Below are 17,895 nucleotides of genomic sequence, written 5' to 3'. Positions count from 1 at the left end.
TATTGTTAAGTATAATCAGAATAACTTATTTTTAAAGCTACAAGTACCACAGCCTAAAAATATTGGGAGTAGCCAATTCATCAGTTAGCATTCTTCATTATAAAGCTAATGTTTATTTTGTAACCTCTGTCAAGCCTTGACTTGAGTCACGGTGTCACTTGTCTCCTTTGTTTATTTCAGTACTTCACTCCCTCAACCCATTACACCTGTACCGACAACAACAAAAGGTATGAAAGGAGATTCCATTAGCTGGAATAAGTTACATAAGTTCAGACTTATGTAAGAGTTCAGAAAATGGGCTCCACAAGCACAGCCTCATTCTGAATTCTGGTTCCACTACAAGCATCCAAACGCCCTCCCCTCAGCCTTGCTGCCTTAAGGATCCTTGAGGATCCTCAACCAGAATGTTGAAGCCAAGAACCTTAGGTCAATTTTTAGCCAAAAAATTGCTCTGCAGGGGCCTCCCTGGTGGCGCATGGGGTTAAGCACCGCACTATGAAGTAATCCGCAGCCTCTGCAGCACGAGTTCAATCCCTGGCCAGGGAGCAACCCACATGGTGCAGCAGACCTCTCCTGTCTCGCCCGCTGCTCCCTTCAGCAGTGTATTTCAGTCAGTCTGCCTGTTCTGCTCCCCACTCTGACTCTGGCCTGTACCCCAGCTCTGGTATGCATAAATAAATAAATCTTTAAAAAAAAAATTGCTCTGCAATGAGTTCACCTGGCAGGTTCATCTTATTTGAGGAGCTTGGGGCCAAGGAGAACCTAAACTGACCTCAAGTGGCCCCAGTGTCCAGAGTGGGGGCTTCTCAGCCTTCATGTACAAGGGCCAGCTGAGCATCTTGCTTCTGCAGGCTCGATTCTGGGGTCAGGGGTTTGAGAATGTGCAAATTAACAAGCTCCCAACTGCTGCCAGTGCTACAGGTTCCGTCGTTCTCAAACTACATTATGCAGCAAGACTACAAGATCAGCTGTTTTCAGTACATCAGGTGGCCCTCCCCAAGGCCAGGCCACTCTTTGGTCCTGTCCCCCTCGGACTCCCACTGTCTGCTGTGAGATATAAGCACCACACCTCATGGATTCAAGGTCTGGCACCTACCTAGGTGCTGACTTTATAACCTCTGTAGGTGAGAGTCAAATTAGACCCACTCTGAGGAGGCACGTTCAGCAAAGCTAGAACCCACCTCAGTGTGGTATAATGTTTAATTATCAAGTATCCAGCATTTATTATTCATCTTTTTGGGGTTTACCTTGATGAAGGACTCATTGTTGGTGGCTACGTAGACACGGAAGGATAAGGATCGATCATGGTCAATGGCTTTGTACAGAATCACAGCCCCGTGGTGGTACACAGTTTCTTCACTTTGAATGACGGGTCCCACGGGAGAAAGAGAGCTCACGTTCCACTTCACATGGGTTGCAGAATGCTCCACAGTGTATTCTAATGAGGCTCCAGAGCTTTTAACATGGAAGACCTTGAACATCATATTGGAGCCAAGGTCTGTGAAAACATGAAGGAGGATCAGTGCGGGGGACACACTCTCTCCACGTGCACACACGAAAGAGACATTGAGTGAACAAGTACTTACGACCCAAGCAGAGGGAATGTGGAAACTGAATGGAGGTAAGGCAGGCGGGGTCACATTTAACATCAAAGAGGGGCCCACCAACAAGCCAGGGCTTAACAACCAGGTCTGCATATTTGCTCCAGGACAAAACGCAATACTTGATGTCGACTTTTCTGTTAACCTCAAATATCAGACCAGTTTCCGTGCACTGGTAAATTCCCTCCATGTCCACCTTCAGTCTGCATTGGTCAGACAAGAACACTGGTTTAGTCCTAATGTTTGGTTAGAAGGCTTTTTTTTCTTAAGATATGTCTTTTTTTTTTTTAATTTTATTCAAAAACACCAAGGGAAGTCCATAGCATTTTGAAGAAAACATCATTACCTAAGAAAACCACCCAGTTAATTATACAAAATGTGTGAAGTTAGTTATGCTGTTCTGCGTTTCTCCTACTTGGGGTAATTTTTATGTGCAAAATTAAATTATTGATGACATGGAGTCTTCCACATTCACAATTACTTACAAAAACTGCCCCCGGGAAAGGAGTCTGGGGGTCACTTGTTCACTGTGTTTCTGGAGAAAAAGCACATATGTATCTGTAAATAATGTATAAGGACAATGTTTTTTTAAATAATGCAAATTAGAAAATCACATTTTATAATTAAAAGGTACTTACGCCATCAACATTACAGTGTTCACAGTGAGGCTGGATTTTAGTAAGTTCTAAATGAGAGAAAAGAAGTCTTACTTATGTGAATGTAATTGGCATTTTCAAATGAAATTTTTTATGTGGTATATAAGTCAAAGGAACATGCCCCTCAGCAATAATGACACTTAAAAGAATACTTCGGGAAATGTAAGTTCGTACTTGAGCTTAAGTGATCTGCAGGCAATTCTTCATCCGCCCACTCATCAGCTGTGAGACAGTCACACACAGGTTAGCACAAGTCAACCACAGGGCAAGTTCTGCACTACCTTAAGTAGCCCCTCCACTTCTCAACCAGCAGGAACTTTAAAGATATTTTAAATATCTCCAGAGTGGATTCAATGGCACGTCCTCATGTCTGTGAATCCCACCACCATGCACAAAATTAAATCTGAAGGTGACTCTAAGGTTTCAAATCACTCATTCAGCATGTCCCTCTTTATCTGATCTTTTACATGGCAGAGAAAACAAGGCACACGGCCTCAAACTTACCCAGAGTAGGTGCCTCCTCCGGAGAAGACTCTCCTAGCTCCCCATCTGTGAAGACAAGAAGAGTCAGGGTATCAGCGATCACCGAAGACCCTGTCATTAGTTATCTTCACCCCGGCAAGCAGCTCAGTCACCCCGAGCTGGAGTCATTTCCCGGGATGATGCTCGCTGGGATCACCCTCCAGGTGAGCAGAGTTAGAGATTAACTTGGAAACAAAACAGGAACATCTGGCTTTATGCACCTTTAAACTAGAACTACTGTAAGGGGCTCTGTCTTAGCATGCAAACTCCCTAAATGTGGCTCCAGGCCCTAGAAGGTAAGCCCTATCACTTTATCCCCTACCAGCCTCCATTTCCAAACACCATTATATGCCCCATCTGACACCAGGGCACAGCAGTTGGGGCCTCTGTCCTCTCCATTCCTCCCATAAGTATTTCTGCTGCTGCTGCCGCACAGCTTTGTTGCTGCTCAAATGCCACCTTTTCAGGGAGACTTTCCTGTTACCCCTAGGGCAGGGCCCGCTGGATGCTCATTCTCCCTCCAGAGCCCCCACCCCACCTGGCACAGCACACACTTCAGCATGCCTGCTCCTGTCTCTCCCACCAAAAGCAAGCATCATAAGGACTGGATCCCTCGGGCCTGGGAAGACTACTCTCTGAACACTAGAATTCCAAGGTACATAATGTATTATGAAAGGGAACAGAGATGGATTTTCCTTTTACACAGTGGTCACCAGCTGAATGACTCTGGCTGTCTACTGATGTCATTACGTCCCTGTCTCATGTTCCTAGCTGGTTAAATGGGGGTTAGAATAAGACTGCCCCCACAAAGTTATAAAATTAAATCAGGGGTTGTGCCTGGCAATCATTCAGCAAGCCTTCTGTGTTAGCTGTTATAGTAAACATTATTTTCCTAAGGCAATGGTAGCGATCATTAAGAAATCCAAGAATTCTAAAGTAGACAACCACTACCCTTCCCTTGGGGGAAGATCTAATGTGCCAAATACCTGGGCTCATATCTTAAAAGCTGAACAACCTCCAGGAGGGTGATCCCACGAGTAAGATGGGCACTGCCCACACGTGCAGGTTGGAGACAGTGTTCCTGCCCAGCTACACAGCTGCCTGATCTCAGGCACCTGGGCTGTGTCCAGCGCCCAGGGATGCAAGAGAAAAACCATCTTTAAAAAACAGCATTAAGGGCCTCCCTGGTGGCGCAAGGGGTTAAGATGCAAACTATGAAGCTGTCTGCAGCACGAGTTCGATCCTGGCTGACGAGGGAGCAACCCACATGGCGCAACAGACCTCTCCTGCTCACCCACTGCTCCCCTCAGCAGTGTATTTCACTCAGTCTGCCTGTTCTGCTCCCCACTCCGTCTCTGGTGAATCCTCTCATCCCCACACCTCTGGCCTGTGCCCCAGTTCTTGTATGCATAAATAAATAAATCTTTAAAAAAAAACAGCATTAAGCTGAAATGGCAAATAGAGACTAAAAGTGTTGAGAGTTCTGGGCTCATAATACTATAGATCTGAAGGTTCTAAAATACTGACCCAAGTATTGCACCATACAATCCCTCCAATCAGGTTTCCTCATCTCTGTCTGATAAAGGGTCATAAAATTCTAACTGATACAATATATCTGGCTGCACAGCTACATAGTATTTCATCCACACCCGACTTGCTTCTGTCTTGCTTTTTGCCTTGGGAGCAGAAAAAGGGAAGAAGGTTACAGAATCCTAACTGACCAGCACAGGCAGCAGTTCTCTAGGTCTCCCAGTACTGCAGTGCTCCCCAATTTATAAACCACAACTTCTCTTCAATACATGAGGCAGGTGACTTCAGAGTAGAAGACATGTAGGCTGGACAGCCAGCCTACAAATGACCAGGGCAGCTGACCTGGTCATTCTATCTGTTGTTAAAGTGGAGGTAATAGGAGGGTGCCTCTCCTGTCTCCCCCAAATGTGGAGGATACCAGGCCTTTCAACAGAGAGATGACCATAGGGGAAGTCCAGGCTGCTAGGGTGGAGCTAGATCCAAGGACAAGCATCCTCAGCCTACCCACACAAGGCACAGGGCACTTCCACTGTCAAGGAACACATGGCTAACTCAGCCAAGCCCTGGGACCAGCCACCTCCTGCCCCACAAATGCCCTGTCTGATCCCAGACTCCTACCCAAGTGAGACCTCGAGGACTCCAAACGCTGTACATTGGGACAACCTGCCCTGGTGAGGCCCTGGCCAGTGCTGACTCTCTACTCTGTGTCCCTATGGAGTTTATCCCATTATTAGCCAAGAGCAACAAAGACCTGATCCTAATACACAGCTTTCTAATTTCATTTCTCTCTTCATCCAATATATGGAGTCTGCACTTTGGATGGAAATTTTCAAGGATGACATAATCCATGATGAATCAAGAGGATTGGGAGTACGAGGGGTGGTACACATGTTTTCCTTATGGGCATCAGAAAATGACACCAACTCCGAGACAGCAAGGTAATCACGGGTTCTTATCCATACACAATATGCTTCAAGGAGTTCACAATCATCTTCATGTGCTCCCACAGGGGAACAGCAGAGAGGATCAGATTAAATGTGGACGGACAGGTGAGTGTAGGGATTACATTAAAGGATTACAGAGGACCCTGCTTATGTCATGCTATGGTATTAGTGATCACGGGCAGATCACAGTGTGAGAGTGGGTGTAGGGGGATCCTACACTAAAATAAAATAGGTTAAAATATAAGCTTAGTCACCCACAAAACTGTAGACACATACCACATTTTCTACTTAGAATCCGTCCTTAAATTGGTTTCATATTCAAGTTGTTCACAAATAGCCAAAATAGCAAGCCAGGAACTTTAAATCACAAATGGTACATTTCAGCAACAAAAGCTTATCACGTGGTGATAATCTGTGAGCCGCGGCCACACTGCAGGTGCCATCCAGCTCTCCTTCTCCTCTCCTCGGGGCACTGGACATGCAGAACCACACAAGCAGTCACGGCATCACGGCCCTCGTGTCCCAAGTGTGCTGAGCTCAGGTTCCCAAAATGCTTAGGAGTTTTGTAACATTTAATTCAGCTTTGCACAGGAAACAACAATGAATAAGTATCTTGCCACTTTAAAAATCCTAAAGGCCATCCTTCACCTTCTTTTCAACAACAAAAAAGGAAAATTCAGAGGAAGGATATACCCACTTGTTTTTTCTGGTTTTGGCTCCTCATCATCTACAAAAAAAAAAGGAAAGAAAAAAGAGTCTAAATCAGATTCATATGACCACTAAAGGGAAACAGGCAGAAGAGGTGAAATGTTTGCCTTTCACCAATGGCAACCATTTCCTGTCTCTTCTTCAGCCCATCCTGTTATGCCACTTTGCTTGCCAACCAGAAACGACTTACCATGTAAGTACCTTTTCAGCACTCTACAAAACCATGCTAGCATAATTCATGTCCTCGGGCAATGTAAGTGATGGGCCCATTATTTTAAAATAAAAACAAAGTTCTGTGTGTTTAACTGGAATTCTACCAATAAAGAAATGCTTCACTTACCAGATTCGCTTTCAGAGCTGCTCTCAGAAGAACTGTCCTCTCCTGAACAAGCACACAAGTGAACAGAAATCAAAATGCTGTACAACAGAGCCAGCTCTGCTACCAGCTTCTTTCAATCAGCTCTCACTGAGCCCACAGCTTGTCCGATTTGCCTAAAAGGGAGCCGATTCTTCTCTGGAAACGGGTGATACACTCTGATCATCTAAATCCGTGGGCTGCATAACCACATTGAGAGCTGCCCAGTCCTGCCCCTGCACTCGTGAATCCAGGAGGTTCATGGGCACGAGCTATTGGGCACGACAGGGCAGAATTCTTGGATGCAGATGTCATTCCTCTGATGCACAGGACAGACATCCACATTCTTCATCTACTCTGGAAAAGGTGGTCCCCAAGAACGTGCCCTCCCACCTCACCCCAACTCAGCACTTCAGTCTACTGTGATCCGACCTCCATTCCACAGCCAGTGAGGAAACCCTTTCCCTTCTGCAAAGGCCCGCTGCTAAAGCCTGCACCCACAGCTCCCACAAGGAGGGCCCCGCCACTCCCTCCTCCCTGCACGACCCATTCTCTTGGGGTGTCTGTCTGGTTCTCCTACCTCCCTTGCCCCCACTTGCCTCCTGCCTCCTCCTCACCTCACTCCCACTACTAATGCCCCAGATGCCACTTTCTGTTCCCTGCATTCTTTCCACTTGGATAGCCCCACGAGGTCATTCCACCCACTCCCAAATCCGTGTATCCTACTCCACCTCCTGGGGCACCCAGACCTCCCCGGGTTGACCACAGAAACAGCCCACACACACTCCTCCAGCCAAGGCCATCCCTCCACTCCCACTGCCACCGCTGCTTCTATTTTCTGTGAAATCTATTTTCCCACCCTCCACTCAGACTAGGATTCGGTGAGCAGACGAAGAAAGCCCCCTACGCACACCAGAACCAGAGATTAGCAAAAGTTACATGGAGGAAGGAAAAGATTTGCAAATAATGAGAACAGTAATAGTAACTGCTAATAGCAATTATTTTGTGTTATTTACTCCTTTCCATAAATTTGCTCATTTATGCACTAGTCCTCACAACTGCCAATGAGGTGAGCTTGATTCTCCCACACACAATGCTCAACAAAGGAATATGCGAAGCCACCCCCCTCTAGGGACCCTGAGCGCTCCCTCTAGGAGTCTGGGGCCTTTGCAGCACGTGACCGTGCCTGGACCAACCCCAGCTGAGGTCCCACCTGCAGCTCAGACTTCTGGGATTTTTTTTTTCTGATGAATGATTTCAGTTTTTATACTTAGAGGCTGTTATGGAGACCCCAGCAGCATGAAAAGGGGGGAGACTGGGGCCACCACTTCAGTTCACCTTCACAGTTACCTGGTCCTTGACTCCAGGTTCTCCCCCTGCCCCATCCTGCAACCCCTCTAAATGGGATCATTTTTCTGCCCCACAGCACAAATTTGGGAAGCATTTAAATAAGATGTCTGTGAGGAGCCCTGGGCCTGACACACTGTCGGTGCTAATTAAGTGGTGGTTGTCTTTACTAACAGGTCACTCTCACTCCTAAATTCCCAGCAGCCACTGGACACCCCTGCTTATGAAGCACTGACCCTGCCTGTGACGCTGTGAGTGAGCGCTGTGATGGCGTAACCTCTGCTCTGGGGAAGCCACATGCAAACAGCTCCCAGAGGGACTTTCTCTTGTCCCACCTGCTTGCTGTCCTTCGGCGCCAGCAAAAATTCTAACTCCTTCTTTTGATCCCTTTAGTTCAACTAGAAAAGCTTAAACTTTTCAAAGCAGACTTTTTAAAAGCGAAGATGAGACAGGAAGAGAGGGAATCTGAAAGTAGCATGCTGAATGGGAGGGAGCACAGCACACCAGCCTTCCTCACTTGGAGAGACCCCGCACCTCTCTCAACCGGGGCTGGGCTGAGCTGAGCACAAGCAGATTGGCAGGGGAGGGAGGGGGGGTGCAGACCTTAGCCTCCTCCTTGTGTCCACAGCTGGACAGAGACCTGACAGCCAGGCAGAGCCACAAGCCTGCCCAGCACTCTCCTTCCCTGAGGCTAATGTCAAGGGTTGTTCCCACCCTCCTCTGGGGCTCCCTGCCTTGCCCTCTACCCCTCCTGCCACATCAGCTCAGTCCTCAGTTCGCAAGATCTACCCATAGTCCTTGACAAATCCAGTCCCACATGATCTACCAAACAGACCCCACCCCACTCTCCCCTAACCTCATCGGAGCATCTGAGTGACACTTTGCAGAACTCTGCTGGGCAGAGTTCTGAATGATGGAGGACAAGAATAGAAAAACTGGAAAGGAGGCCTCACAAGACTAAAACCTGACTCACACAAGGAGGTGGGGGTCGAGGGGAATAACCAGCTGTAGCGGTCATGACCCTCAGGCACCAGTGCCTTATCACAAGCAGGATCAGATGCTACAGGGAGTGGAGCACAGTCCTGAGGGTAAAGATATGGAGATTGGGCCCACCCTGGAATCTCTGGTGACTTTCTAGTTTTGCCTGTTACCCAACATAGGCAACAAGCAGGCCACTCCACGGAGGAGTGACCCCTCCCAAAGAGAAAAGGACTATATCAGTGCAGTCTCTGCGCAGTCTCGGGGCAGCACTCCCACTGCCCACCTGTGACTATGCAGGTGCTTCTTTTCACCAACCCTCTCCCTCCGCAGGGCAGCAGCTTCCTGTCTGCCAGTAACCTGTCAAGGCTGCCTACCTGCAACCATACAGGCCTCTCTTAGCAAAACCTGTCCCTTTTTCCTTTCCCTAATAAACCTGCTCTTTAAATACGACTAACGTCTCTATCTAGTGGAGAAACGTGCCTGGGGAACTCGCGCGCCACTGAAACGGGAGCTCTGGTGACACTTTTCCCAGAGTGAACCCAAGGACCCCGCACTCACTCTGCAAAACTACATCATCTCCACTCAGACACTGCCCGAGGTGTCAAGGGCACAGACAGCAGGGAAGGCAGCTGGGAGGGCTGTTCCTGCACAACCATTCTAATCTTCATCTTACAAAACCAATATCCAACCTCATTTTTATTATAACCATCCTCATGAGTATGAAGCAATTATTGGCCATTTGCACATCTCTGGACTCCAGCCCCTGTCCGTCTCTACAAACACACCAGGGCCTGGTCTGCTTTTCCCGCACTCTGACTCCAGGCGTGGGAATAGCTCCACCTCTGAAGAAAGCTTTCCCACCACAGGGCCTGGCACCTGCCAGTCTCATGGACTAGGACTGCTCTTTTCCCCTCCTTTGCCCTGTTACCCCCAATTCATCCTTCCAAGTTCATTTACCATGACTTCTCAAGGAAGCCTCCCATGACTATCCCAGCCACGAGTCCACCACTATGTGGGGGATTCTGTATCAGGTCAGTGTGGTCAATCCACAAAATGGCCTAATTGCTGTTCCAGCTTCACCAGGTACAGTTTTATCACCAAACTTTAAAGTTACCGATTTCACAAAGCAAGATAATAATAAAACTTTGAAATGTATTTGACTCTTTCAAATAGAAGATGAAAGTCCATACCTTTCACTCAAACTATTTGATGTTAAACAGAAATATAACTAGATTGTCTCTTGCCATAATTTGGTTATTTCATCAAAATTTTATTTTGGGCATTTATCAATATTAATCACAACCCTTACCTGATTTAGAGTCCTTTGAAGTGTCTAGGATGGGGCTAGGGCAATCTAAATTTTGAGAAAGAAAGTTTAACAGCATAAATATAAGAATAAAATAAAATGTACTGATTTTTGTGAAAGTCACTAATTACGTAAGTTCCCTCTTCTATAAATCAAATCCCCTCCTTAGACCCAAACAACCTCGAGTGTTCACGCTACCTAACAGCTACTGTGGCAAATGAGGCCATGTCGGGAGGGGCATAGAGCTATTCTCACAGAGAGACAACAGAAAGCCATAAACTGTATAATTACATTTGGTTGGTTCCCAGGTAATCTCTCATTATTGTGCCAAAGGAACTTTATTGTTTCTTTGTTTGATCAGCTCAGCAGTTCCCTAAAACCATTCCTGGCAATAAGTAACTTGACACCAGAAAGGAGAAAAAGCACCTGGATTTACATTTTGCAAATGAAGGGCAGACAATGGAGTTGCTATACCAAAGAGTCAAAGTTCTCCCACAATTAAAAGGCAATTCAGGCAGCAATGGAATGACTGAGGACACCAATGGGTTGAAGATAAGGATTTGAAGTAGGTCATTTAAGGTGGGACCAGGGAAGGCAATTAGGAATCCAGATGGTTCTTCCACAGGGGAGTCACAGAATTCCATGAGGGCTTCCAGCTGGACTGGACTTGATGTCCCCAGGATTTAGGGGGACAGTGGAGGGGCTGGCATTCAGGATGGGTGAGACGCAGAAGGTGTGATACGAAAGGCTACTGCAGCAATCAGACGTACACATGTTGAGAGTCTATGCGGAGTGGGTGGCCTGCAAAGAACATACAGTAGATGGGATGTGACAGATAAAGGAGAGGGTGGAGGGAGGGACCGGAGCTACCAACAATGTCAAATAACATCCACGAGGGAAGGATTGCTCCGGTCTATCATGCCCTTCGTCTGTACGAATGGCATGCTCAATCAGAACACCCCAGAGAGCAGGACACGGCCTTCCATTTCACCTGTACAGGGACAGCAACCCACACTCAGCTGGTAAACAACAGGGTCAAGTTCTGATTGACTAATGCTCTTGGGCTCAGACAGAGACTGCTGTCCCTTCAATTTAACCAGCACCGACTTAGTGTCCACTCTATGATGGGCACTCCGCAGAAATTAGGAGAAAAATCCACACCCCAGGAAACAGCTAATGAGTCAATGCAATGGGGGAGCAGGGAGTAGCTGTGCATTAGACAAATCATTATGTAACAGGATGGTCCCCAGGAAAGCGGAAAGTTCCAGGTTCCCTGCCCCACCCAAAGTGGGGTGGAGCTGAGCAGGGAGAAGAAAAAGCTGCAGAGGAGATTGAAAAGGAAGGAAGCAGGATGGAGAGCCAGAAGGAGACCTGGAGGAGGCACATGGAGCCAAGAGACACGTGAAGAAACTACACTTGCCTTTTGGTTGTGGACTGGGTGACATAGATGTGGGTGAGACCCGTGGCGAGGTGACAATGGCAGCTTTTACCTTGATTTTGATTTTGCTCTTTTCCTTCCGGGCTTGTCTGGTTGTTTCTGACCCTTTTCTGTGGGTGCCTACTGGAAGATGCTTTAGACTTGTGACAGGTTTTGGGGCCTTGCTCTGGGCCGATCCCATATGGATGGATTTTTACCCACGAGGGGACGGGTAACTTTTGGGTGCTTCATTTAGAAACTAGACTCTTTGCCTTACCTGTATTGTTTCCTAGTTTTATTAAAGTTCCTTCCCATTAAAGTCTTACATGTTTTGTGTTGATGCGGTGGATGGCAGAACCTATTTAGAGCAGGCAGGTTTGCAGGGTCTGGATGCCCCCCTCCCGTAACAATTACACAAAATCATAACAATACAAAAGAAGGTTGCATTTTGCTGGTCTCAGAGAGAAATTGAGACCACCCCCTGAAGGCGAGGGATCCAGCACATCTAGTCCAGCTGAACAGCACTGAAACAAGTCCCAGAGGTTACAGTAGGGAGAGGTATTTCAGATTTCTGGCAGACAGAAGCAGAGTCAAAACCAAAGAAAGGAGTGTGTTTACTGGCAGTGAGGCTCAGCTCAAGCACTGTGAAAACAGCAGAGCCCACCAATTCTAGACAGATACATGAAATCCCACAACCCCATGCTCCAGTCAAACTACAGAAACCTTGACTAGATTTTCATCATCATACCTTTGCAGGGCGATTATTGTTCTGCATGGAAAATTAAACTATGAAAAAATCCCAGAGTGCAAAAGACAGCAGCCCAAGAATGAGCTAAGGGCTTTCTAAGCCAAGTGACAAGGTTAACACCTAAATTGAAAGTAGCCCCCAGAACCACCCTCCAGAGGGGCTCTCAGCCACAGAATGACAAAGAGAGAAGGAAATATGTATATTAGTAACAAATAACAAAGTCCCAAAGGGAAATTTAACCCTCAGCAGTCCACACCAACCCCTGACCAAGACCTGATTTATTTCTTCAATGAAAGCTTTTATTTGACCCAGTTTCAGGGATAGGATTATATGTTACTGGAGGGTACAAGGGCCGGGGGTGGGGGGAGTGGGGAGTAGGGAATGGAGAAAGGATTATATGTTGCTATTTTCATTAAGTATCTAAAATTGACAACATTTCAGTATTAAAGAAAATAGTTAACACATATGCAAAGTCTGTAGAACTCCGTTGAGGATGCTCCTATAATCTTTACATTTGCAGGAAAATTTTATTGTGCTTCGCTTCTTTCGTATTTCAAAGATAATGCATTTTTCACAAAGTGAAGGTTCGTGGCAAACCTATGGGAGCAAGTGTGATGGCACAGTTCTTCCATGGTATGTGGTGGTATCCACATCACATTTAATTAAGGTGTGAACATTGCTGTTTCATACATAGTGCGAATGCACACGTGACAGACATAGTGCTGTATAGACATAACTTCTCCATGGCACTGGGAACCCAAAAACTTGGGGTGAATTACATTATTGTGATATTTGCTTCACTGGTGGTCTGGGACCAAACCTGAAATATCTCCAAGGTGTGCCTGTACTGAATTTTAACTATGACTAAAAAGAACATTAGACCTAGTGTTTAAAAGGAATAAGATATAATTGCATTTATTTTCTACTCTCACACTGTAAAAAGCTACAAAGCCCCAAATTCTTTACAATTTACTTTTCTGAAAATCTGCTGCAAAATAACCTCAAGGAAAATTTAAAAATTTGTCACTATCTCATTATCCTAAACTAACAATTAGTTACATTAGTTACATTTCTATTTCTGTAAGTCTGCAAAGGCATAAATCTGACAAAGCTATTAAGTCAATAAATGAAGAAAACATTTTCAAAAAATGCAAATATATAGGTTAAACTTCTCAATAACTCAGTATTACTATACCTTTTTCTTCCGAGGAGGCATTGTGATCATCGCTAGAACAAGAAAAGAAAAACTGTTTTATAAGCTGATACTAATTTTGTACAAAAAACTATGAACATCTCCAAAAATGATCACACTATGTTTCTCCGGAAGGTTAGAGAAGCTTCTCCTCCATAATGGCCCCCTCCACCTGTGGCCTGACTCCAAACCACTCTGATAAATAGGGCTTCCTTCTTGCTAGTCACACCCAGGAGCACCGCTGACTCACAGCAGCCCCCAGGCAGCCAGTCCTGAGTCACATCCCATCGACACCTGCATCACTGGCCTCAGTCTTCGAGGTCCCTGGCCACTTCCCTGTAAGCCCTCAGCCCCTGTCACAGCCTCTCACTGCTGCCCTGTGGCCTCCTCCCTCAGCTACAGTCACCAGCAGGGCAAGTGTGATGGAGGTCCCTGTGCGGCCTGCATGAGAGGCGGGCTCCACCAGCTGGTCTGCTTCAGTGTACATGCTATATGGCACAAAGGCAAAATCGGGGCCTCCCTGGTGGTGCAGCAGGTTGAGTGTAGTGCTGGGAAGCAGTCCACAGCCTCTGCAGCACATTTCGATTCCCAGCCAGCCAGAGAGATACCCACAATGCGCAGCAGACCTCCCCTATCATGCCCGCTGCTCCCCTCAGCAGTGTACTTCAGTCGTCTGCCTGTTCTACTCCCCACTCTGTCTTTGGTGAATCCTCTCACACCCACCCCCACACCTCTGGCCTACACCCCAGCTCTTGTATAAAAATAAATAAACCTTAAAAAAAAAAAAAAAAAAAAAAGGCAAAATCGCCAAAGGTACTTTTTCCAGAAAGTACCCCATCCTAAAATGTCAGGGGGAGAGCAGCAGACTTGGGAAATGAAAAGCTCTCACTTCCCAGTCCCCAGTGCATGGACAGGGCTTCCCTGCACCTGCTGTTCCACCCTCAACTGCTGCCCTTCTGGTGCAAACAGCTCTACTAGTAGTCCCCACCGTCCCACCCCCACACTCTCCTAGACTAAAAGCCACTTAGCTTCTGCTCTCCTGTCACCAAACCTCTCTAGCTGGAGCCACAGTCTCCTGCCTGCAGACCCAGTGGCCACTCCAGCCCTCTCTCCAGATGATGCAGGTGACACTCCCCATAGAGCCCAGGTACCCCGCTTACCTGGTCTACTCCTGGCCTCCACCCCCCCACACACACACAGGGACCCCTCCTCTCTCCCAGGGCTTCATACCCAGCCTCCTGGATGGCACTTGACCAGGATCACCCTCCCCACTCCCCACACGGCCCTGTTGCTGGCCTCCAGGTCAAGTCTTCAGATCCTACATCTTGACCTCCTCCCCACGGCTCTTCCCAAGTTCCACTTAATTATAGCTCTCCCACTTCATATACCCTACACTTCCTGACCTGCCTTGGCAGGCACCCTCATGGGTCACTTCCCTGGAGCCCCCAGGTCATCGCCAGCTCTTGTTCTCTCCTCCTCTTCAAGCAGCTGATCCGAGTCCTCCCAAGCACTCCTACTGTCCTTCGCCCATGCCCTGAACACTCACCAACCGTGCTTACCGGCTCTCACTTGGCTGGGTGGTTGTCACCGCCTCAGTCACTGTACTTGTCTGCAGCCTCACCCTCTTGCGTCCCCCTCATGTGACTATCAGTGTGGCCTGACCACATTTTGACCCTTCCATGGCTTCTCGCTGCTTCCTATCTGAAGCCTGCTTCCTCAGGACCCTGCGCTGTCTCCCACCCAGCACGCCTCCCCAGCATGAAAGACCTGCAGTGTCCAAGCACACCCTGCATATCAAGCACACACCCCACTCCCTGAGTTGCCGTGTGGCCTTGCAGGTCATGCACCCCAATTCTGGGTGTCCCATGGACAAGTACTATTATGTTGGGGCACCCCTTGGAACTGGGTGTGCAAGGCAGAGAACGGAGAGTGATGGCACTGTCCTCCCCATTGGCACCCAAACCTTTACTACCCATTAAGCACAGCTCGTCCCAAGGGACAGTCTGGGGACCGCTAGAACAATATGGGGTGCGCTCTAAGATCAGTTTTTCTGATCCACTGAGGCAGAGTCTTTGATGAATTAATGAAAAGACAGGAAGAAAACAACACTCCTGTTATTTCTCTTTGGGGTGTTTAAGATCTTTATTCTCTCATTTAATTGTCTCAATAAGTCTACTTGGCTGGTTAAACACAATGCTAGAGCCATCTTGCATTTTCAAAGCGCCTCCCTCCCCCAAACAGGATCTCTAGCCGCCAGACTCCAAAAGTTGAAACTGAAAGGAAACCGCAAGGTCTGCGAGTCAGATGCATCATTTACAGAGGGGCAGCTGGGGTTCTGGGAGCGGTTCCGTGAACAAGCACCCAAGGTCACAAAGCAAGTGATAAAGCTGACACAAACTTACAGCTAGTTTCAGGCCCCTAGGTGTCTCCTCCATTCATCCATTTACCAGACGCGTGTGCATCACGTGCTAGGCATGCTGACAGAAGGAAGCAACCGCAGGCTTCTTTCTGTGCCTCTCAGACCGAGAACTTTGTGTGGAAAGGAAGGGCTGTGAGACAAGAGAGCTGAGACTGAGGAATTGGGAAGGCCTCCCGGGAAGTGGGACTGAAGCTGAACCACAAAGAACAAGCAGGAATGGCCAAGAGAGGAAGAAGCTGGGGCGGAGAGAGGCTTGCTTCTGTCTAAAGCAGGAAGGAGGTGATCAAGCTCCAGGAAGGGCAGGAGGCATGTGTAGTACAGGGGCGAGGAGGGGGCAGGGATATGGGGCAACTGACTTTGTCACAAATGGACTGACAGCAACCGTAGGAGGCTGGGCGGCCACCACTCAAGTCTGTTTCCACCTGAGAGGATTTGAAAGTGGAGCAAAGGAAGTAATGCAGTGAAAGTCCCAGAAACTGCTATGACCTTGGACACCTCCAAAAACCTGCAGGCTCAGAACCGCTTTTGATGAGGCCAAATGACCCAGGTACTCCCCTAAAGACAATTTCAGTCCCCCAGGTCACAAAAGACAGTGGCATGCTCCAGAAGCTGTAGTGCTGGACAACAGAATCCTGCTTAGCGATCAAAAAAGATAAACTCATGCCATTTGCAGCAACATGGATGGAGCTGGAAGGGATTATGCTGAGCGAAATAAGTCAGAGGAAAAAGAAAAATATCAGCTGGCCTCACTTACAGGAAGAATATAAGGAAACCAAACAAAGGATCAGGAAAAAGATAAAATTTGCAGACAAACCATAGAGCTAAGGCATATAGCAGGGGAGGCGGAATGAGAGGGGTCAAAACAGGGGAGGGAAGAGCACAAGGAACTGTGGTGACAGTTCATGGGTGCCTGGGTGGTGGGGGAATTATGGGGACTACACATGAGGGGAGAAATCAAATATTGAACAAAAATGAATAATGTAAGAAAAATTAAAAAAAAAAAATCTGTGGTGCCTCCCCTGGTGGCGCAGCGGTTGAGCACTGGGCTGGGAGGCTGCCCACAGCCTCTGCAGCGCAGGTTCCTTCCCCAGCCGCCAGCGAGGGTCCCACAATTAAAAAAATATATATATATCTGTGGCCACACACAAAAAGAAGTTGTAGTACTAGGGCCTCCTCTGGTGGCGCAGGCCGTTGAGCACAGCGCTGTGAAGCTGCCCGCAGCCTCTGCAGCGCCAGTTTGATCCCATGAGGGTCCCACATGGCGCGGCAGACCTCTCCTGTCTTGCCCGCTGCTCCCCTCAGCAGTGTATTTTGGTCAGTCTGCCTGTTCCGTTCCCCGCTCTGTCTCTGGTGAATCCTCTCACCCTTCCACACATCTGGCGTGTACCCCGGTTCTTGTGTAAATGAATAAATAAATCTTTAAAAAAAAAAAAGTTGTAGTACTAGATGAGAAATAGCCTCTGGAGGCTAGGTGACTTTAGGGCAACTTCCAAGGAAACTGCTGCCTCATTCAGAACCAAGCTGGAAGCTGGCCACCGCATCCCTCCACAGCAGCAAGCCCTCTAGGACCAGGTCCTGGGTGATCAGGACTCAAGGGGAAGGTGGGGAGAGGTGAAGGGAGAGAAGTGGGCATCCTGCCCCACCAGGGGACATTTCCTGAGTCTGGCTGGTTTCCCATCATCACCCAATAGCTTTTTTCTGCATTCTCCAAAGACCACAGCTTCCAATCAGTGTACCCGTCACAGAATTCATCCCCTGGCTTTTGTCTTCTACTTCCAGGTCTCTGGTTGAAGCACAGTCTTCAGTGCTTCTGGAGGTGCTCAGCACTGTCACAGATGGGAAATCCACTGAGCTGACCCACCCCTGAGCCTCTCCTTCTGTCAATTACAATAGCAGGAAAAATAACAGTGAAACAGGTAGGTCTTTAAGTATCAAAAGAGTCACTGCACCAGATTTGTAAGAAGCAAAAACTGGAAACAACTGCAGGCTCATCAAAAGTCAAATGGATGAATAAAATGAGTCTGAGTCAGAGACAGAGATAACAGAGTGCCGTGGCAAGGAGAACCAATGAACCGCATGCACACAATCATGAGGCTCCAGCTCACAATATAACATTCCACAAGAGAAGCGAGACACAAAAACCATTCGCTATTTGAGTCCACTCTTAGA

General features: G+C 47.6%; 1 protein-coding gene across 2 annotated transcripts in view; it reads right to left on the bottom strand.

The window, feature by feature from the left end:
* The window catches only part of LOC119257876 (NACHT, LRR and PYD domains-containing protein 1b allele 5-like), a 33,398-nt gene that overhangs the window by 12,636 nt on the left and 2,867 nt on the right, over window positions 1-17,895 (bottom strand). The window contains exons 2-11 of one of the 2 annotated variants that reach the window (XM_037526208.2): window positions 13,311-13,342; window positions 9,954-9,998; window positions 6,302-6,343; window positions 5,951-5,980; window positions 2,762-2,806; window positions 2,432-2,479; window positions 2,240-2,286; window positions 2,087-2,136; window positions 1,587-1,804; window positions 1,248-1,498 (exon numbers count right to left, since the gene is read on the bottom strand). In XM_037526208.2, the coding sequence (XP_037382105.1) occupies window positions 1,248-1,498; window positions 1,587-1,804; window positions 2,087-2,136; window positions 2,240-2,286; window positions 2,432-2,479; window positions 2,762-2,806; window positions 5,951-5,980; window positions 6,302-6,343; window positions 9,954-9,998; window positions 13,311-13,342 (808 nt within the window). The remainder of the gene's footprint in view (window positions 1-1,247; window positions 1,499-1,586; window positions 1,805-2,086; window positions 2,137-2,239; window positions 2,287-2,431; window positions 2,480-2,761; window positions 2,807-5,950; window positions 5,981-6,301; window positions 6,344-9,953; window positions 9,999-13,310; window positions 13,343-17,895) is intronic. The other variant, XM_037526209.2, reaches the window with a different exon arrangement.

The sequence above is a fragment of the Talpa occidentalis genome, unplaced genomic scaffold (assembly GCF_014898055.3).
Source record: "Talpa occidentalis isolate TD23 unplaced genomic scaffold, MPIMG_talOcc4v2.1 talOcc4.4, whole genome shotgun sequence".
Classification (NCBI taxonomy): Eukaryota; Metazoa; Chordata; class Mammalia; order Eulipotyphla; family Talpidae; genus Talpa; species Talpa occidentalis.
Note: the sequence above shows the minus strand (reverse complement) of the source record. Positions and strands in the feature narration are given on the sequence as shown.